The 22,252-nt window shown below is 40.6% G+C and overlaps 1 protein-coding gene across 4 annotated transcripts; it reads left to right on the forward strand.

The window, feature by feature from the left end:
- Window positions 1-721: 721 nt before the first annotated feature.
- ntpcr (nucleoside-triphosphatase, cancer-related) lies at window positions 722-8,222 on the forward strand. Of its 4 annotated transcripts, XM_072559806.1 has the most exons (6): window positions 1,569-1,734; window positions 3,327-3,464; window positions 3,950-4,112; window positions 4,205-4,307; window positions 4,561-4,770; window positions 4,979-8,222. In XM_072559806.1, the coding sequence occupies exons 2-6, from the start codon at window positions 3,455-3,457 to the stop codon at window positions 5,057-5,059; spliced, it is 567 nt and encodes a 188-aa protein (XP_072415907.1). In that variant the 5' UTR covers window positions 1,569-1,734; window positions 3,327-3,454; the 3' UTR covers window positions 5,060-8,222. The 4 variants fall into 4 exon arrangements, with proteins under 4 accessions (XP_072415925.1, XP_072415898.1, XP_072415907.1 ...); XM_072559797.1 differs by lacking the exons at window positions 1,569-1,734; window positions 3,327-3,464 and adding an exon at window positions 723-834; XM_072559816.1 differs by lacking the exon at window positions 1,569-1,734 and having other exon boundaries at window positions 3,127-3,464.
- Window positions 8,223-22,252: the final 14,030 nt, after the last annotated feature.

The following is a 22,252-nucleotide window of genomic DNA, read 5'->3' on the forward strand; positions in this document are numbered from 1 at the left end:
CTTTTCTAATTTAAATCCAGCTTTCTAGGGTTGAAGTGCAAAGCTTTGAATTTATAATTTGATGCGGAGTCAAAATAAGGTTGGTGAATTTGTGCTGAATGCTTTTTAATGCCCAAATATCATTCCTGAGATTCATTTGATTGCAGCTCCTCTGTGCAGTGAATCTACTCTTTAAACATCACCCTTGTGTCTTAAAAGGTGCAATTTGGATACAGCATTCAATATGCAGTGTGATCACAGTGCTGTAGATTTTGAATAGTGGGTTCTACTGACTAATTTTGTTTGGATATGTGAAGTTCAATATTCTATTGTTTTAGCTAACTTGTGTTGCATCAGTTGCACAATATTTGGTATCAAGCCCATAACACACTTCTTAATTCAAAACCATCACCTGGACTTGATATTTTCCTCCTTGAACTTGCATGGATTTACACTTGACAGTATTAAATGTTCGCACTCCTATGCAGATGTTGACTATCGATCTGCCTCTCCCCATCCCAGAGTTTCCTTATCATCCATGTCAAGTCACCTATAACGTCAACTATTTGCACTGACTTTTTTTAAAGGGGTCCCTTAAAATTAAGGATAGGGAAGAAAAACACACGTCAACACTAATAAGCGGGAAAAGAGCTGCGAACTTGCGAAAAAAAAACACCGGAATTTCCGTCTCTTCCTCGGTTTCTAGTCGACCCCAATAACTGGCTCCAACTGTCACAGGAGGCGGTGCGCTCGTGGCCTGCTCGGGGGGAGGTCAGGTGACAGTGCGGTGTGCGCAGGCGCATGGTCGATCGGATCGCGAGATGGCCCGACATGTTTTCCTAACGGGGCCTCCAGGTAGCGTTCGCCACGGTCTTACTTCACGGTGTCAGTGGCTGAAAGGAACAAAACAAACAGAAGTAGTAGCGCAAACGGTGGTTCGGGAGAATGACTGTCGTATCGATTCGGGAGAGCGTGATCTAAAATCTGGGTCTTGTTGTATCCACCCTGGCCGCCTATTTGTGAGATTTTGCTGTGCGCCAGTTGGCTGACGGCAATTAAAACAGTGAATACCGTTGAAAAACAATCATATGAATAATAAATTCGATAGTTTTTTTTTGATAGACCAGGATTTACATCTGCCATGTCAAAATTCCAGCGCAGTAAACGTTGTCTCATACTGTCTATTCTGAGGCCAGTTCTCTTAACAGTTTAGTACCAACCCTTTCATAGTTTTAGGAAAAGGGGTAGATTTAAAGAGTCGTGAATCTGTGCAATTCACTACCCAGAGTGTGATGCATTCTAGGACTACGAGTAAATTTAAAGGAGGAGACAAATTTTAATTAGTAATGTGTTGGAGGGTTCTGGAGAATTGGTCAGAAAAGTGGAATTGAGGCCAACATAAAATCAGCCATGATCGTATCGAATTGTAAAGCAGACTCAAAAGGGCTGAATTGTCCACTTCTGCTCCTAGTTGTTATGCTCTTATGTCACATTTCCCAGTTACTTGCCTGTAATTTGGAAGGAGGCCATTAGGACCAGAAGGTGAGATGAGCCCAGCTGCACAGGGACACAATCAAGTGGCTCCATTATTCCCCTAGAGAAGGGGAATGTTCCTCAGCCAGTCTAAGTGGCTCCATTAACTAAAAAGGTTCTGTGTCTTTAGAACAAATCCTGGGCAGTCTTGGTCCAGAAAGCAGAAACATCGATGTCAGTGACCTGAAGACAAGGGAATCCTTCACAATAAATTTCTGAAGGGTGAGAAATTTGGCATTTAAAAAACTAATCGATACTAAACTATTTTTTCAAAAGCCGATAGAACAGATCTATGAAATTTTTAAAAAGTTATGTTTTTCCATTCTTTTAACTAATTTGAGAGTGTATTTTTGCCTAAACACAAATTTGAATAAGTAAGATTCAACTTGATCATTAAGTTGTGAACTGGAATAATGAAAATTTAAGTGCAGATAACAATGGATCCTGTAATAGAGAACAAGAAATTGAGTACAGTGACATGTCACTTTTAATTTTTTCAGGGGAGTCTGACAAGGGATAATGGTGTGGTGTTGAGAAATACCTGAATCTTTTCATGCAGATAAAAATGTTTTTGGCTTCCATCTCTTTTCAAAAAGGCATGTGATATATTTGAAAGTAATAAACTATAAAAACTTTAAATATACCACATGTTTAGAATGTATTTGCTAATATTAATTCTAGACAGGTGCTATGAAGAATCCAATGGGGGAGAAGTATGTTTTTAGCTGAAGTGTTAAGTCCAATGTATTCATGATTTGTGAAAAATGACAGCACAAAACGCTCAGTATTTTTAAAAGATATGCTACTATAAGAAAATCAATACATAGACAGTCAAAATTAAATATAAACATAGTAGCAATTAAGATTTGAGGAAAAGATTTAAAATAGTAAAACACACCAGGGCACTTCACAATCAGGCAAAGATTTACACCAAACTAAATAAGGAGACATTAGAATAAGTGAATAAAGTTTGGTCAAAGTTTGGTTCCATTATTCTCATCAATGTAAACAGCTAGGTATTTGAAGGTGAACTAGGTTTTTTCACAACGTGGAATAGAATGTTCTTCTGCCCCAGGCCCAGCTGCAAGGTGACATCCAGCAGTGCAGAATGGGAGTTTAGGCCTTGTGGTGGTCTTCTGGTGTGGCAGTCTCCTGGAGGGGTGGTCTCGGCCTACATGGCGGACTTTGGCAACTTCTGGGTCTTCCAGCAGTCCAGCTTGAAGGTTTCATCCAGGCACAGAGATCTCACCGTTGCTTGGGAGGTCGCTTCCAGGTCTTCCAGTGGCCCAATCTGGAGATGACCTGATGTTGAGGTCTTCGGTGGCTTCCAGGTATTTCAGAAGCCCAGTGTGAAAATCTAATCCCCGCTCAGAAGTGTTGTCTTGGAATGGGAGGTCTTGTCCTTGCTTTGGAGATGGCTTCCAGTATCCCAGTGTGGAACTCTTGTCCCAGTATGGTATCGTAGGTTTGGCCCGTTTTCCAGTGTAGCCTGAATACAGGAGATGTTAATTGAATTGTGATGAACTTTTACTTATTTTTTCTTTTGTCATTTTTTGTAATTTAATTTAGGTACCATGGTATGGAGATTTAGAAAGATTTTCACTACAGAAAATGACAATAAAAATTGCTATTTTATTATAACAAATTGTGACAAGATTCAAAACATAAAAGCAAAAGCTCATGTGTTAAAAGCACAATTTTGTAGTCGTGATTTAACCTGATGCTTTATGAGCGCTGTATTGGAAGTCTGAGTCCTGCAGATCATGTTTGTTCCACTGGTAATTCAATTGATGCTTTATCTCATTTATATATAGACCATAACAGATGGATACATGTAATAAAATGCAACCACAGGTGTACTTTTGGGCTTAAATTGTGGAAATGTCAGCTCTGAAAAGTTTACAAGAAATATTTTTCCTGGAGTTCAGCATTTCTTTTAAAAATGCATTGCTGTAAGTGATGTGAAGGTTCAACCTACAATGTATAATGAATTGGAGTGTGAAAATGTTTTTATATATTTTAAATAACTTTAATTTTTTTTCTTTAGAAACAATGAACTAATAATTCATTAAATTATTACTTGCCGTTACTCACCACCAAACCAGAAGTTGTCACGTCTATGTCCACATTATATTTAGTGTTCATCATAAAATGGTTTTTAAATGATAAATTCTTTGCACATCAAGAGTCACCAAATGAAATGCTGAGTGCAGGGAAGGAACTGTTCCTGAAATGGCACTTAATTATGGTGATATTCCTTGGCCATGAGATTTTGCCTGAGGATAAAAAAAAACTACAGAATAGGGAGTGTACTAAAAACTTATTCTCAAGTTTGTCTTAAGTCTATTTCACATTAATTTAATTTATTCTATTCTAGTCAAATTACAGTAGCTAATTCCACTTATCACATGAGTGCTTTTTTTTCATATTACTCTAGGTATTGGTAAAACAACCCTAATTCACAAAACCATAGATGTGTTGAAATCTTCTGGTGTTCCTGTTGATGGATTTTACACTGAAGAAGTCAGAAAAGATAGAAGAAGAATAGGATTTGATGTTGTTACAGTATCGGGTAAGCGAGGACCTTTGTCCAGAACTAGGTATAAATTGTTTCAATTCCTCAAGTCTGTTAAAATAATATTTCAAGACAATGAGTTTAATAATTTTTAAAATGATGTTTTCCTGCCTTTAGCAATGATTCAGGTGCTCTGAACTATAGATGTGAATATCGAGTTGGCCAATATGCAGTGGATCTTCCATCATTTGAATGCTTAGTCCTGCCTCTTTTCCGAAAAGTAAGATTAATAATTGCTCTTGAAAGATGTGCTGGTCCTACTTTTATTTGTCTGTTATAACTATGTTGGAGACCAGTTCTCATAAGTAACTTGCTGGAACAATGGTAATCCAAACTTCAGTAGAGGAAGTTAATGATTCGTTGTGATAGTTGGAAAAAAACCCCCAAAAATATGAATCTTATGGTGTCACAAGAAAAAGCAAAAGGTTAATAAGGTATACTCTTAATTTGTTTCTCTCCTATACTACTTGTAGGTTAATGACAGAAATGACACAGAGAAAAAGGTGTATGTGATAGATGAGATTGGCAAAATGGAGCTGTTCAGTGAACCCTTTATCCAGTGTGTACGTCAAGTCCTAGATGGATCCGGTGCCACCATTCTTGGGACTATTCCTATCCCGAAAGGAAAGCCTTTAGGACTTGTGGAAGAAATCAGAAACAGAAAGGATGTTAAAATATTTAATGTAAGAACCTGAGCGCTGCTATATGCAATTTGAGCAGACACTGAATTTACTCTAATATAAATTACCGAATAGTAAAAAGTGAGCCATTAGACTTGAATTTCAACATTTGAGCACGCAATGACTAAATTTTGAGTTAATTTACATAAACCATTGTCCAATATTCCCCATTTGAGAAATTAATTATTGAATAGTTACTTTTGCCTTACAGATTACAAAGGATAATAGAAACAATGTTGTGGAAGAGATTGTCACATCAGTGCAAGACTGCAGAGAATTAAAAGGAAACTGATTCAGAATGTGGATGATTACAAGAGAATGTGTCCTATGAGTTGTGCAGGTTTCTGATTGTTCTTTATATTTTATTTTGTGCTTCAGGCTTCTTACAACTTTAAGCAAGATTTAGTATACATCAGGTTGCTCCTTAGACTTCGACTTCGAGTGCACTAATGTAATGTTTGTTCTTGTTTATAAAAGTGTTATTTGAATTCATGATTTTTTTTCCTAACTTATGTACATTCTTTAAGGGCGTTATTAGAAGTTTACCAGAATGTATACTGATCTATTTTGATGGTCACTATTTGTGAACTGCATGTAATTGACAATCAAGTTATTTGCTAATAACAGTCATGTGAAATATAACATTGCTGCATAATATCTTCTCTGCATTTTCTGAGGAAATTTAACTCTGACAGAAAAAAAGATCAATTTTACACTTCAAAACTTCAAAAGAGATGCACTAATAGTATTTGAATTCAGTTAAAAGTCACACGCCGCCAGCTTATAGTCCAACAGGTTTATTTGGAAGCACTGACTTTTCAGAGCACTGCTCCTTCATCAGGTAGCTGTGGGTACAGGATCGTAAGACACAGAATTTATAGCAAAAGATTAGTGTCATACTACTGAAGTGATATTTTGAACAAACCTAGATTGCTGTTAAGTCTTTCACCTTTTAGAATGGGTTGCAGTTTTCGGTTCATGGTTATTTTTTAAAAAGCTGTTGGCATTTGACCTATCCATGTTAGTAAATTTCAGTGGCTTGTCTTACTAATGAAGATAGTCCCTCGTCTGTCTTGGCAAATGAAAGTAAAATTCTAGTATCCATTAATGTTCACTTTGCCATTCTTTGTTGATGTAGCTTTGCTGATAATTAGCTACCACTCAGGTAATCATGTAAGAGTGAACCAAAATAAGTTAGACACTAAAATAATCCTGTGTTGTATGACATATTGATTTTTGCATTACAATCTCTAGAGACCAGTAACTTTTTTTTAAAAAAGTACAAAATCCTAGTTACTTACTAAAGGAATGAAGTCTCAAGGTTTCATGATTTAAAACAGAAGAATTTAGACTGCACAAGAGTCTACAAGGCAAACGTTAAATACTGAGTTGCATCCAGAATTAACATGAGTTAAACATGACTTAACAGGCTGATTATAGTTCAATATAAATCAATACTTAACAGTAAATGACGGATGTGGCAGATTCTGTGAATTGGCTCAGCAGCCACTCAGATTGAAATTATCAAAGTAATTCATAAAATCCTTCAGATTCTGACTTCACAAGGAATTTTAATTCTATTCCTGCCACTCTGAGCTTCTGGTCAAAAGCACTGCAAAATCAAACTCTGCTCATTTCAGTCTAAATGGGGTACACTACCACTGGTATCCATCAGTAATAGAAACAGCTGCAGAAACCTATTCTCAGCTTCTGGAACAAAAATAGAGATTGTTGGCAAAGGTCGTCAGGTCTGGCAGCATCTGTGGAGAGAAATTAGAGTTAATGTTTTGGGTCGGGTTCTTCGTCAGAACTGGATTCGGATGGTCTCTTTCAATTTTCTTCAACCAGTTTGTAGACTGGAGCAGACTGAACAAATAGCTACTGCTTAGTTTGGACTGACCTGTGACCTATAGCTTAGAACAAGGTCTTGTTTCATTTTCCAAATGTGTTTGTTTTTAGTTTCCTTAGAAACTGAGACCATTTTCATTTGTAGTTTTATCTTTCCTGTTCTTTGTTTCATTTTAGTTTAGTATTTACTTTTAATGTTTTTGCGGAAGACCATACTTCAAATTAAATTTAAGAATATAGATTCTCTCAACTACCATTGTTTCATATTGGCGTGTGTATGAATGTATCTAACATGATACAAAATACTCATCTGGTGCAAACATCAGAGACAGTTACAAAATACTTCACCTTTTGTGTTAAAGTAAAAGATACATTTTGACAGGTAACTGCCAAGTTTATCAAGACAAAAAGACATTTTGCCGATTAGATTAGATTAGATTACTTACAGTGTGGAAACAGGCCCTTCGGCCCAACAAGTCCACACCACCCCGCCGAAGCGCAACCCACCCATACCCCTACATCTACCCCTTACCTAACACTACGGGCAATTTAGCATAGCCAATTCACCTAACCTGCACATCTTTGGACTGTGGGAGGAAACCGGAGCACCCGGAGGAAACCCACGCAGACACGGGGAGAATGTGCAAACTCCATACAGTCAGTCGCCTGAGGCAGGAATTGAACCCAGGTCTCTGGCGCTGTAAGGCAGCAGTGCTAACCACTGTAGTAATACAAATAATGAATTTCAGTGTCAATATTGTGTTAGTAGACTGTACATATCAAAGGCTGGCAAATGAAACCAAGTCGTACATCCCTTTGTCTGTTCACAACAAGCAAGATATTGGACATTCTCAGTCAGCCCATTCTTTCAAAATTCACAGTAGTGCTTAACATTTAGATATGGTTCCACTAGAGTGTGCGAAGAATTATGCAGCCATGCTCTGTCTCATTTCTCTGGGCAATGCTGTGGCCAATTGGAATCAACTCAAGAATTTGTATTTAAATATCAGCAATCATTAACTAATGCATTCTCCATAGCAACGCATCTACTAGTCAGCATTATCTACTCATAGGGTGTAAATTTTGTTCATTCTTTGTAATTGCATATTATCTTGAGTGCAAAACAAAAAAATTCAAGTGTCTCTTTTTCAGCAACTTCATCTATGTTAGCATTTTAGAATGTCTTTTTGTTTAAAAAAAATTCAATTGGCAAAGACTTTTTTTTTCCTCCAGTGAAGCAAAGGGTTAATAGCTTGGAACAGGAAATGGTCTTTATGGTACTCAGAGGCACATTAATAGTGGATTTCTCTCTGTCGCTGTGACGACTTTTTGAAGTAATCCATTGGTTGTAAAGTCCACAGGGATGACCTGTGGATTTGAAAGGTGTTGTTTGTTGTCTTTTCATCAATCTGAACTTCATTCAAAGTTCCAAAGGTAAATAGAGACATATTTACTTTCCCCATTCTTCATGAAGTGGAAACCTCAGTCTTGTGATCTGGTCAACTATTAGATATGTGCAGCACCTAATTCTCAGTTATTGCTGAAAAACAAGCATTTAGTTCTAGAATGCCTATTCTCTCAATAAATTCACTGGCTTCTGCAGATTCCTTTTATGGTGAGTTGTGTTACTTTGTTTTACATAAAGACACAACATAGTTTAGAAACGAAGACCTGCGAATGAAACATTATCCAAATACATGGGATGAGTGAAAGTCTCCCTGGTCCCTCATTCTGTTTGCAATACTTACCGCAATCTAAGGCTAAAAATTCTGAAAGTATGGAAACTAATGTTAGCAAGAGAAACCAACATGTCATACGTGTGTGTGACATTTCCTTTACTGACACGTTAAATTGGCCATGGCATTGCACAGAAGAATGTCATATAAGCAAAACAAGCACTTGTCTAGTGATACCTGCTGTTCTCTCACACTTCTGGCCCTGGGTCTTTTACTTTGTCTTTCTGTACTGCTTTTAGAGCTTACTTGATTTTGATTTAGCAAAGTAAGCAAATTATAAATGTGACAACGTGTATGTAGCTGTCACAAAAAACATTAAAATAACAATATAGGAAGTCCCCGGTTTACAAATATCCAAATTAGAAACACTCAGTGAAAAATGAGATCCCATTTGGGATGTATTTATATTCATTTTAAAGATCTGACTTGTGAATGTTTCCTTATATTTATGAACACATATTTTATATCATCCTGCATTGTCTTCTAATCGATGTATACGGAAGAGGATGGGAACCTATTCACAGCCTAGGGACTGCTTGTACAGAATTCTGGATTTCTTCTCTTCAAGCTAAATTTACTAGAGCTAAACTTGAGATACTTAGTGTCACAAAGTACCATGATGAAGCATGATATAAGTTTAAAGTTAAAAGTCCTGTTTTATGCCAGTCTGTCTCTCGACAAAAGTGTTCCTCACTCTGACCCAAATTATTGATTTATTGTTATCATATGTACCGAGATATAGTGAAGTGTTGTTTTGCATAATGTTCAGGCAGATCGTACCATAAAAAAATCCATCTGAGTATCATAACAATGCAGGATAGAGCATAGAAGAATACAGTGCAGAAAAGGCCCTTTGGCCCTCAATGTCGCGCCGACCTGTGAACTAATCTAAGCCCATCCCCTTACACTATCACATCATCATCCATATGCTTATCCAAGGACTGCTTAAATGCCCCTAATGTGGCTGAGTTAACTACAGTGGCAGGCAGGGCATTCCATGCCCTTACCACTCTCAGTGAAAAACCTGCCTCTAACATCTGACTTAAATCTATCACCCCTCAATTTGCAGCTTTGTCCCCTCGTACAAGGAGATATCATCATCCTAGGAAAAAGACTCACTTATCCAACGCACATTATCTCTAATGCCAACTTTCTTTCACTACCAAATTCTGTTAATTTCAGTCAGTCCCAATTTCATCAGTCTCTACACTTGCTTTTCCTGCGTTATCTCTAAAGTCTTCATTTCTTCTGATGATATGCATGGTAATTTTTATTGCTAGTTGGTCTGGAGTCAGCTCCATCCATCTCTGGGGAACCTCAATGCCGAGGTGAGAGTTTTATCAGAGCAGGACTCATCTTTTAGATTTAGTATCTGGATTGTGGGAGGTTTCTCCATTGCCAATTGCTGACTTCTGTAGTTCAGCCACTTCCACCAGTATCATTTTCCTCTTGTACCATTAACATCTTCCCCTGCCTCCTGGGCTATGCCCTTTTGATTTTCACTTGCCTACTTTGCAGTGCCAAGTGCGGGATTAGGATAGTTCAGTAGTTGATTCTGACTTGATGGGCTGCAGAGCCTTTTTCTATGCTGTGGATCTCTGTGACTATCATCAGCTGTCAAGAATGAATCAGAGAGTCACAGAGTACAGCACAGTAAAAACAATGACTGCAGATGCTGGAAACCAGATTCTGGATTAGTGGTGCTGGAAGAGCACAGCAGTTCAGGCAGCATCCAAGTAGCTTTGAAATCGACGTTTCGGGCAAAAGCCCTTCATCAGGAATAAAGGCAGTGAGCCTGAAGCGTGGAGAGATAAGCGAGAGGAGGGTCGGGGTGGGGAGAGAGTAGCATAGAGTACAATGGGTGAGTGGGGGAGGGGATGAAGGTGATAGGTCAAGGAGGAGAGGGTGGCGTGGATAGGTGGAAAAGAAGATAGGCAGGTAGGACAAGTCCGGACAAGTCATGGGGACAGTTACTGAGCTGGAAGTTTAGAACTAGGGTGAGGTGGGGGAAGGAGAAATGAGGAAACTGTTGAAGTCCACATTGATGCCCTGGGGTCCATCAATGTTTTACTTGCACATCCACCAATATCATTTATTGTATCCGTTGCTCCCGATGTGGTCTCCTCTACATTGGGGAGACTGGGCGCCTCCTAGCAGAGTGCTTTAGGGAACATCTCCGGGACACCCGCACCCATCAACCACACCGCCCCGTGGCCCAACATTTCAACTCCCCCTCCCATTCTGCTGAGGACATGGAGGTCCTGGGCCTCCTTCACCACCGCTCCCTCACCACCAGACGCCTGGAGGAAGAACTCCTCATCTTCCGCCTCGGAACACTTCAACCCCAGGGCATCATAACTTTACAACTGTCTGATGCACCACCAATTTTGGTGTCATCTGCAAACTTACTAGCCATTCCTCCTACATTCACATACAAATTATTGATGTTAACAACAAAAAGCAGTGGACCCAGCACTGATCCTTGTGGCACACCACTGATCAGAGGCCTCCAGTTCAAAAAACAACATTCCACCATCACCCTGTCTCGTGTCTTCAATCCAATTTTGTCTCCAAATGGGTAGCCCTCCCTTGCTAACCAGTCTACCATGCAGAATCTAGTCGAATACCTTGCTGAAGTCCATATAGAGAAAGTCCACTGCTCTGCCATCATCTATCTTTTTTGTCACTTTAAAAAATTCAAGCAAGTCACTGAGACATGGTTTCCCACACACAAAGCCATATTAGCGATCCCAGTCAGTCTTTACCTTTCCAAACACAAGTAATTCCTGTCCCTTAGAATCCCCTGCAACAACTTACCAACCACTGATCTCAGGCACAATGGTCTAAATTTCCCTGGATTTTCCTTATCACCTTTCTTAAATAATTCTTTAAAAATTCCTCACCCTTCTCATCTTTTTGAGTTATAAAATTGTGATAGAGCAGAGGATACTATTTTGTCTATCCTGCCCACATCAGCTCTACAATCACACGTCATTCCCTAGTACCAATCTCCGCCTTTTCCTCGTATCCCCATACCCTATTTCTATCTAAATAACCATCCATTGCCCCTCTTGACTGTCTCAATTGAACCTGCCTCCACCACATTTCTAGGCAGTGCATTCCAAACCCTAACCAGTCATTGTGTGAAAGCTTTTCCTCATATCACTCTTATTTCATTTGCACATCACTTTACATCTCTGCCCTGTTGTTTCTTTAACAATTGGGAATGGCTTCTACCTATCTATTCTGTCCAGCCCCTGCTCATGATTTTGAAAACCTCTATCAGATCTCCCTCTCAGCCGCCTTCTCTTTAAGAACAGTTCCAACTTCTTCAATCTATCCTCATCACTGAAGTTTTTCATCCATGAAATCATTCTTGTTAATAGTTTCTGCACTCTTTCCAAAGCATTCATGTCTTTCCTATAATGTGGTGCCCACAACTGTACACTATAGTCCAGGTGAAGTCTAACAAGTGCTTTGTACAAGTTCAACATCACCTCTATGCTGCTGGGCTCCATGCCCCTATCAATAAAGCTGTAGACATTGTGTGCTCTATTGACTGGTCTCTCCACCTGTCCTGCTACCTTATCTCCTTCTTTCATGTAATCAGTGACTTCACCTCCAAAACCGACTTTGATTTTGATTCCCTATTAATTAGAAATCTGTCTATCGGTATAGACAGATATCAGAATAGAATCAGAGCATCCCTAAAGTGCAGAAAGAGGCCAATTGGCCACTGGTGTCTGCACTGATCCTCCGAAGAAAATGCCACCCAGCCCCCTACCCATAATCCTATCTCCATAATCCCCAGTCATAGACATAGCTCAACAACCTTGATGACCCTCTGCAGTAAAGAATTCCACAGACTGACGACCCTCTGAGAGAAGAAATTCCTCCTTGTTCTTGTCTGAAGTTGGTGCCCCTTTATTCTGAGACTAAACCGTCTGGCCCTAGACTCTCCCATGAGGGGAGACAACCTCTTCACATGTTCCCGGTTAAACCCCTAAGAATCTTTGTACGTTTCAGTAAGGTCGCCCCTCGTTCCTCGAAACTCCAATGAGCACAGACCCAACCTACCCAACTACTCCTCATCCGACAGTCCCTCCATACCCATGATTTGGAGATGCTGATGCTGGACTGGGGTGTACAAAGTTAAAAACCATACAACGCCAGACCATAGTCCAACAAGTCCACCCGGAAGCACCAGCCTCCAGAGCGCCACTCCCCCACCAGGCAGCCGCCCAGAAACAACCACCTGATGAAGGAGCAGCACATCCAAAAGTCAGAGTTACATCTGCAGAGAAAGTGCAGAGAGAGATCAGAATTAGCATTTGAGAGCTCCATTCAAAAGTGATAAATGAGATAATGTTATTGGGGTTTATGCTGTTAAAATAGGGTCAACAACTGTCAAGGGACTTCAGAGGATCTGTCATTTGAAGTGCTGGTCATACTCTTACAGTATCACCCTTAGCAGAAAGCCTGAACGACATGGAGGGAGCTAGAAGCCATTGAAAAGAAGCAGGGTCAAGGCACCACAGCAAGGGAAGTGCACTAAGTGAAGCTAAGTGCGTGCTTACACTGTTGTACACAATATTGGCAGCTTAACAAAAGAAATGGTTAATACTATGAATCACTGTTAGGTATAATGGGAAACAGTAAATTAAACTGATCTGGTGGTCCTATCTAGTGAGAAAGAATCTTGTAGTAGGCATTAAGGCTGAAATGCTTTAGTAATTTAGTTACCAAAAAGGAAGTGTCAGACCACACAAAAATTTCAGTATTAAAGCTTTATTTTGATTAAGCTGATGAGAGCTCAATAGTCTATAGTCCAGAGCATCAAATCAAGATATTTCTGATAGACTGAGATATCTGATTTCTAGCAAAAAGGCAGTACATTTTATAGCCCTTATGTGCATTACAATTTTGTATGTTTCAGTTTCCTCACAATGTAATGTAATAGTTAAAATTATATGATTAATACATTTTAATCTTGTTTACACAGATCAAAAACAAAGCTATTGATTTAAAATGTTTCTACATCTGGTGCCATTCTCTTGCATCAAAGCAGATAAAGCTAAACATTTATCAATATTCTATTTAATGGAGGTGACAAAATTTCTGCCTAGAAAAGCAGAACTACAAGGTTATGCTGAGAGTCTTACATTCCTTAACTCATTCTCATTGTCACTGTGACTTCCATTTTATACTTGTAACATTTTATATTGCAAGATGGAGACTTAAAACGGAAGCTTTTAACTTGATTCCCCACTACCATTTCCCCCTTTTGATCATTTTTATGATCAACCAGGCCTTTCCTAAAGTTTATGATGATAGTAACTAGATATTAGTGACCATAAATATTTGAATGCGAGAATGCAGACAAGTAACTTAGTACGAAAATGTGAAACATGCCCCCAATATTCCCAAAGAGGCTCTTAAATGGCCATCATCCTGTAATACTACCAAATTCACCAAAATCTATGTATCTGAGTTTCTGAACCTCCTGGGTAATGTACCTGGAGAGATCAGTGATGTTCGAGGATCTGCGTCAAGATTAGAGTAGTGCTGGAAAAGCACAGCAGGTCAGGCAGCATCCGAGGACCAGGAAAATCGACGTTTCATGCAAAAGTCTCACCATTCCTGATGAAGGTCTTTTACCCAAAATGACGATTTTCCTGCTCCTCAGATGCTGCCTGACCTACTGTGCTTTTCCAGCACCACTCTAATCTTGACTCTAATCTCCAGCATCTGCAGTACCCACGGTTGCCCGATATTGGAGGATCTGTCAAGAATATAAGTGCAACATCCCTTTCCTGCAATGGCACAAGTGCCACTCTGCTTAGCTAAGAGTAAATCTATGGCCAAATGATTCTGAAGAACCAATTCCTGATCGCGACCATTTCAGCATTGATATTAGTCAGGGCATTGGCAGTATTATTGGCAACAGTTTCCAGTGTTGTCCTTAATCTATTTAACATGCTGCTCTGCAAATAGAATCCAACGTGAGGGGGAGGCCATTCCCATAAAGGATAGGAAAGCAGACCTCTTGGTCCTAGGGGGCGAAGGTAACTTGTCTAAAACCCAAATGAGAGGAACTATATACCCTATATAACATGATTCCCTCCAGTCTGAGGGGAGCCACGGATAGGCTTTGAATCCGCAAATAAAATAGTGCCATTATAGGTGGTTAGGCTAGAATATCTGTTTCTCCATGGCTTGGGAATAGGGCCAATCCAGAGGGACCCTGATATTTTATTGAGGACATCAGATCAATCAAACAAAAAGTAACTGAATTTAGCCAAATTTTGGCTAGCTTCAATCTATAGGATAGTGAAGGAACATCGACTAGACTCCATATATAACCCAGTGGGTTAAGTTTCCATTTTTACAAAAACAAGTGGTGTCATTAATAATATTATTAAGGACCACTAGGAAAGGGGGGTATATGGGATCTGTTGTAGTCAGGTTGGTACCAATTCCTGAATAGGGTCATCTCATACCCTGCTGACCGCCATTCTTGCACTTCCTTATTTTTATCAGGATCACCAGAAGAGTTACGGCGTATTAGTCATTCGGCCACCTTGGACTATCTAAAATAGATAGGCCATAAAGGAATGCCCCCCTGTGAATAGGGAGGCACATGAGCACATACACAACAATCAGTTACTTTTCCCGTCATTTGGGCACTCTGATAAGCCAAATACAAAAAGGATTATGATATATAGATCGTCATAGTCTCCCTTCCAGGGACAAAGAGGTGTCAGTCTGAAATCCTTCTACCCCCAAAGTAAATCCTCCCCCAAAGTCATCAAATCATCAGTATCCAATGCATTTTTCTTAGTCCTTGCCTGTTCCTTCACTGACTTGCTTACAGTGCTTTCTATGGATCCAGTGGAGTTGTCCTTGCACCTTTACAGGTGAGGGGGTGTCAGCAACACTTGAAATGGTCTTTTCCACGTTGGCTCCAACTTACCCCGTTCCCAGTTCTTAATCAGGACAAAGTCTCCAGATTCTACAGTAGGGTAGTGTCCCTCAAATGAATAATCACCTTCTCGATAGGCTTGGTGTACCTGTGAATGTAAACTTTGAAGAATTTGGGTTAACTTATGCAGATAAATTCCCATTTCCTCCCCTAGAGTGTCCATATCCAATCTTTCACGCAAAGGGGGTCGGATTATTCCAGGTCCCCATGGGGTCTGCATGGGCTTCCCATAAACAATCTCAGCAGCAGATAGCCCTGTTTTATCTGAGGGGGTAACCCTCATGTGGAATAGTGCCATAGGTAGGACCTTTAACCAGTTCAGTCCTGTTTCTTGTGTTACCTTATTCTTTAGCGTACCATTTGTTCACCCCACTATCCCGGCTACCTTTGGATGAGGGTACAGTGGAACTGTTGCTTTATGGCCAACTCTTTGCAGATCTCTTTGTTTATTTAAGGGTCTGTTCCCGTGCTGTACATCTCTATGAGTCTACATTGTCCATTGTTGGAGCTTATCACTTCAGGAAGCCCGTAACAGGGAGTCATTTCCCCCAGTAATATTTTCCCCACTGTTGTAGCAGTATTGTCAGTTGTTGGGATGGCTTCAATCCATCTCCTATTACTAAACAATACTTATAACATTGTACCCGAGGTAAATTGATAAAATCAAGCTGCAGACACGCAAAAGGCCCGCTGGGCAAAGGGATAGTTCCAGAACCACAAGGCATCCCTTTTCCAGCATTAATCTTCTTACAAATTAAATATGCTTTAGCTCTTTTTTTCCAACAGCTTTCAGGAAATCTGGATGCCATATTAATCATTCTCTTCTTGCCCCAAGTATGTACAATTATGCACATAATCAACTAAAATAGGTAGAAAGAAGGATGGAATATAAACTTGACCTGCAAAGGTAAACCACAATCCAGTTTGAGTGTCAAAGGAGCACCCCGATAGAGTCCATAGTTTGTGTTCCTTAACAGGATTGTACCCCTGTAATTTCTGAATTTCACCCAAGTCTGGCATACCCATCCTTATACTGTTTCTAACTTTGTTCTGATGGGAACCCAATGGAATTAAAAGCTTAGGGTGTAAGGCGCCTTCTTAGCAGCAGCAACCACCAATTCCTTGTCTTTGGAGACTGGATCAGATGCACCAGTCAAGATTAGAGTGGTGCTAGAAATGCACAGTAGGTCAGGCAGCATCCAAGGAGCAGGAAAATCGATGTTTCAGGAATCTGATGAAGGGCTCCTGCCTGAAACATCGATTTTCCTGCTCCTTGGATGCTGCCTGACCTGCTGTGCTTTTCCAGCACCACTCTGATCTTGACTCTAATCTCCAGCATCTGCAGTCCTCACTTTTGCCCAGTTGCACCAGTGCAAGCCGAACAGTTGCTAACAGCTAAACCAGTTGGAAATTGCAAGGCCTGTAAAAGGTTATGGACAAAACCAGCTTGTGTTCCCACAAAGCACCGTAATCGGGGCAACACCGAAAGCATACCAAGAGTCTATATAAACATGAACTGCTTTCCCCCATGCTAGTATGAAGGCACAAGTAAGAGTGAACAACTCAGCTTTCTGCACAGATAGTGGGGTTTCAAAAGCTGCTTGCTCTATAATGTCAGAGTCAGTGGCAATTGCAAATTTTGAACAATGTTCTCCTGCAAGAGCAATAGACGAGCTTCCGTCAAGATAAAGGGCTAACTCTGCATCCAGAAGTGGAGTATCAGACAGATCTTCACAGACCAGGGTTAAAAAGTGATTCCTTAACAAGCAATCATGTTCAGGAAGGGAGAGTTGTTGTGATGACTCTTGTCAAAAACATAGCAGGATTCAAGGTGCTACAGCAGGAGAAGGTAAATAGCGGATTGTTGAGAAGAGCTGCCACATATTTATTTTGATGAGCCTGAGTAAAATGTTGGGTCTGCTGAGAAGTGAGAAGTTCAGTAACAGAATGTGGAGTCAAAACTATACCAGGCTGATGTAGGGTAAGATGTGAAGCAGCAGAAACAATGACATGCATTGCTGGAAGAACCTGTGAGCAGTGGGGGCAGTCCAGCAGCCACTGGGTCCAGTTTGGTGGAGTAATATACAACCAGCCTTTTCCTGTTAAACTGTGAACTTGAGTTAGAACAGCAGTAGTGCAATTATCCTTCATGATAACGTATAATTGGAAGGGATGATTGTATAGGGGCCAATCCAGGGATGGAGCGTGCAGAAGACTGCTTTTTAAATCAATGAAAGCTGTCAGTTGTTCAGGTGTCAATGTAAAACATTAGAGGATGACAGTGGGGTGAGTAAACAGGTATGAACAACAATGTATGGTATCCATTGAATGCAAACATTCAGAAAGCTGAGAAAAGCACGCATCTGCTTAGGAGTTGTAGTCGGCGGAGTATTAGCAATAGGATGTGTTCAATCCTCTTAGTTTCCGTTCCTCCGCTGAGAGTAGAATTTCCAAAAACTTAACCGCATTGTGGCAGTGCTGCACCTTTTGGGGTGGGATGACATAGCCGAGGGAGTCTAAGAGGTTTTAATAAAATAGTGGTGTCAGTTTCACAGCTGGAAAGGCTTTTACTAGCAATAAGCAAATCATCCACGTATTGAACAACTGTAGATCCCCGTGGTATTTCCAAGGTTCATAATTGATTATGGAGGGTCTGTGAGAATAAAGTAGGGGAGTGGACAAAACCCTGAGGGAGCCAGGTCCATGTATATTGCTTGCCTTGGTACGTAAAAGCGAACAAGAATTCAGTGGTCTAACGGAACAGTGAAAAAAAGCACATTGTAAATCATTGACTGTAAAAACACAGGCTTCGGCAGATATGTAACTTAAAATAGTAGCAGGATTTGGTACCGAAGGATGAAAGGGTGCAACAACAACATTAATTCTTCTCAGATCCTGTAGCAATTGCCAATCCTTTCATCCAGGTTTGGGAACAGGAAAGATGGGGGTATTCCAAGGAGATTTGTATGGAATTAGGATCCCTTGTGCCAGAAATGAATTTATTAGACCCCGTATCCCTTCTTCCTCTTTAGGCTTCAAGGAATACTGGGGAATTGAAGTCAAAGCCTGATTATCCTTTAATTTGATATGTGCAGGAGAGCAGGGAGTAAAGCCAACTTCATGGCTGGAGGCAGCCTATAGTTGGGGTTCAATTTCTTTTGATTAATCAATGCTGGAAGTACAGTCGATCATCAGTTTACCAACTGTCTGCTACGGTTGCTCCCAATATATCAAACGCCCCCCAGGGAATCGTTACCATATCCCCCTGGTGTCTGATGCGAATTGGGTTAAAGTGTAGGCACGGAGTCCCAAATCTTTACGTTTAAAGCCGGAATTAACAAATCACGTTAAATGCGGGACAACCAACCCTGTTTGTCGCCAAAGGAAGTCTGGAATGTGCAGGGTAGAGCCTTTCTTACCTTCCACCTCTCTGAGAATCGAAATGGGGAACTCTATGCCCAGGAATGGCGTGTAGAACTGGCAATCATCAGTGGAGAATCCAGTGGAATTATAGCAAACAGTCACATGGGGAACCAGTGTAGTGAACAGTGGTACAAAGTTCAGTCGGTTAATACTCAGTTCCGACCATTGGGGAACAGCAAATTGGAGATACTGTGTACGACCGTGCAGCCCCAAAGTTATACCTTGATCCATTACACATAACCTCGACTCTGAGAGGGCAAAGCAGCTCCCCTCCTGCCAAATTACATCCGAGCCCAGCTGTCACTGTAAAAGGGATATAACAGGATTGGTCCACAGTATTCAACTAGTAATGGAACGCTGAGGGGATAAACACCGCCCAATCCGTCAAAACCAGCTGGAGCCACTGTATTGCCTGCCAGTTGAAATCCCGATGACATATATCAATGACAACATCCTGATCGAGGGTGGAATAAGTTGTCCCCGTATCAATCATAAATGGAGTAAGAACTCCAGCCACCAGTAATGAGAGGTTCCTGATGGGGAACATGCTGACAACAGGGAGGTAACGAATTTGGAATCAGGTGTAAGGGTTGTTAACAGTGAAAGAAATTCAGGGCGGGCCTGTATGTGGTTTATTCAGCTATCCAGTGACCATATTTCCCACAGTTAAAACACAGGCCAGTCATTGCACCAGGCTGGGGTCCATTCCTAGGGGGATGTCAGCATTGTGTCCCCTGTTTCCAAGGTGAGTTAAGAGAGACCCCCAAACCCTTTTCCTAGGAACCATTGGGAAAGGGTTACTCGGACGTTGCTGGGCGGGTATCTGAGGAAGATCACATCCCCAGTGGGCATCACGATTCCAATTAACTTCATCAGTATTGTCACATGGCAGGGTAGGGATTGTGAGGTCGCTGAACGTACTCAGTTTTTACCTGAAGTTTAGTTCGAGGTTTAAGGTAGTTTTGGCTATCCCAATAGTAGACAAGGGCCCTTCTCATTTGGGGTTTCGAATGCTCTGACCAGTTCATGTTATTTGTGCAAGTCATGTCTGTGACACTCGCAGGAATACACTGCAAGACCAAGGAATTTTAAAAAATGGTGAATCATCCCCGCGATTGAAAGCTTGATCCCCTGCAAATGTACCATTACAAGCAACAAAGTGATCCCAGAAATCACCTCCCGATTCCCCAGGTTTAGGTTTGCATTCCAGAACTTTACCAATATTAACTGGTTATTGTTGAGCTCGCTCCAAACAATAAGATTAGTTTGGACATCCTCACCAGGGTGTTGGTTCTTCAAATCCTTATAACTTTGAATTGGATCCCTGCTACCCTGGCTCATTTGTTCATGCCATTTGGTTACCTCTTCTGGAGTCAGAATAATGCAACAAAGAGCTAACAAATCCTGAGGAGTCGCATTATACATCTGAATTGTTCTTCAGATCTATTGTGAAAACTGGGCAGGCATATCTTTATGGTCAGGAGCTTGATTCATTTCCTGCGGTTTCCAGGGGACATAGACATTAACTGTAGCAGGCCGGACAATCTGGGGATGTGGTAATTTGGCATATAGCATATTGTTTGGAAAAAGGAGCATGATCATCAGGGTGAAAAAGGACAACCAACCCCCCAAGGTCTACCGGACAGTGTCTCCCGGAATGTTTCTTAGGTCGGGATATGGTCAAAGAAGATTCAGGGTGTTTTTCTTTTCAGTGTTATTCATGAACCCTCTTAGCTATAGTGGACTCCTCATTGGGGTAATAAGGGAGAAGGTCAATGCTCATGGGAGTGGAGGGATCAGCAGACAGAGTTTGGAGCTCTGTCGGCACAACGGGGGAAAAGAGCCCTATCATCATTGCTATTAGTATCATCAATTTCATCAAAAAGGATCAGTATGCCAGACACGGGCTTGGGATTCCACATAGAAACTAAGTCATTTTTACAGTGCTTTGGCTTTAATCCTTCCCATTTATCTTTTGCAGCCTTAGTGTCTTTGCGTTGTTTTTCTTGTGTCCTTTTTTAGTATCCCATCTACCCATTCGCATGCAGCTTTTAGAATAGAATCTCTATAGTGTGGAAACAGGCCCTTCAGCCTAATTTGTTCACACTGACCCTCCAAAGAGTAATCCACCCAGACCCATTCCCGCTACCCTAAATTTACCCCTGACTAATGCACCTAACTTACACATCCCTGAACACTCTGGGCAATATAGCACAGCCAATTCACCTAACCTGCACATCTTTGGACTGTGGGAGGAAACTCACATAGACAAGGGGAAAATCTGCAAACTCCACACAGACAGTCATCTGAGGCTGGAATCAAACACAGGTCCCTGGCGCTGTAAGACAGCAGTACTAACCACTGAGTCACCGTGCCACCCAGCACAGTGTTTAAAGTCTCCCAACTCTTGGAAGATCCATCCGCTGTATGTATTTCTATCCCTTTGTCACATGCGTTACTTCTCCAACTAGCTAATAAAGTATCAGTATCCCTCCTTTTACGATCAGCTTGCTCTTTCCAATCTTTAAAGACTTCCACTTTTGACCGCAATTTTTCTTCCAAATTAGGTTCACTGCCTGCTCACAAGAGCCCTCATCCCAAGTCCCCTAATTGTGTATTAAGTGAAGCATTTAATTTTCGAAAAGAATCTTCCTGATCAGAATTTTTTTCCCACATGCACTGAAGGGGTGACCCCTTTCCTGCCTTGTCTAGAGACGATCCCATATTTGTATGCAACATCGTATTGTATAAGTAACATTAATTTCAACCAGCTGTATTAAAGACTAAACAAATTTAAACCAGCCATATAAAAAACTAAAGAACCTTAGACCATGCTTTAATAACGAACCCTTTGTCAATTTAAATTAGTTATTAATCGTAATGGAGAGGAAAAGAAAAAAGACGTACTTCCTTATTACCACGGTCTGAGTGGTTCAGTAAAATCCCTTCAAGGTACAGGTCACACTGGGTGAGGGGCAGATCATCTGTCCGAACACAAGGAGTGGTCTGAAGCAAAATACCTTGGGGCACCCTACCACTCTTATGTTTGATTCAGACAACCAGTCACTTATTCAGCCCAGAAAAACTTTCCCTATGTTAGGATAGGAGTCACAGCATCAAAATGTTGACTCAAAAAGAAAGTCTCGGACCATACAGAAATTCCAATATTAAAACTTACTTTATTTTGATTAAGCCAGTGAGAGATCAATAGTCTTTTGTCCAGAGTATCAATCAAGATATTCCTGGATGGACTAATGAGATATCTGATTTCTAGCAAAAAGGCAGTGTATTTTATAGCCCTTATGTGTGTAACAATTTCGTACGCTTCAGTTCCCACACAATGTAATGTTTCTATCTCTAGTTAAGTTCTCATAATTAAAATTAGATGATTAATACATTTTAGTCTTGTTCATATAGATTGAAAACAAAGCTACTAATCAAAAATGTTTCAACATTTGGTGCCATTCTCTTGCGTCAAAGCAAATAAAGCTAAACA

Source organism: Chiloscyllium punctatum, chromosome 3 (assembly GCF_047496795.1).
Source record: "Chiloscyllium punctatum isolate Juve2018m chromosome 3, sChiPun1.3, whole genome shotgun sequence".
Taxonomy (NCBI): Eukaryota; Metazoa; Chordata; class Chondrichthyes; order Orectolobiformes; family Hemiscylliidae; genus Chiloscyllium; species Chiloscyllium punctatum.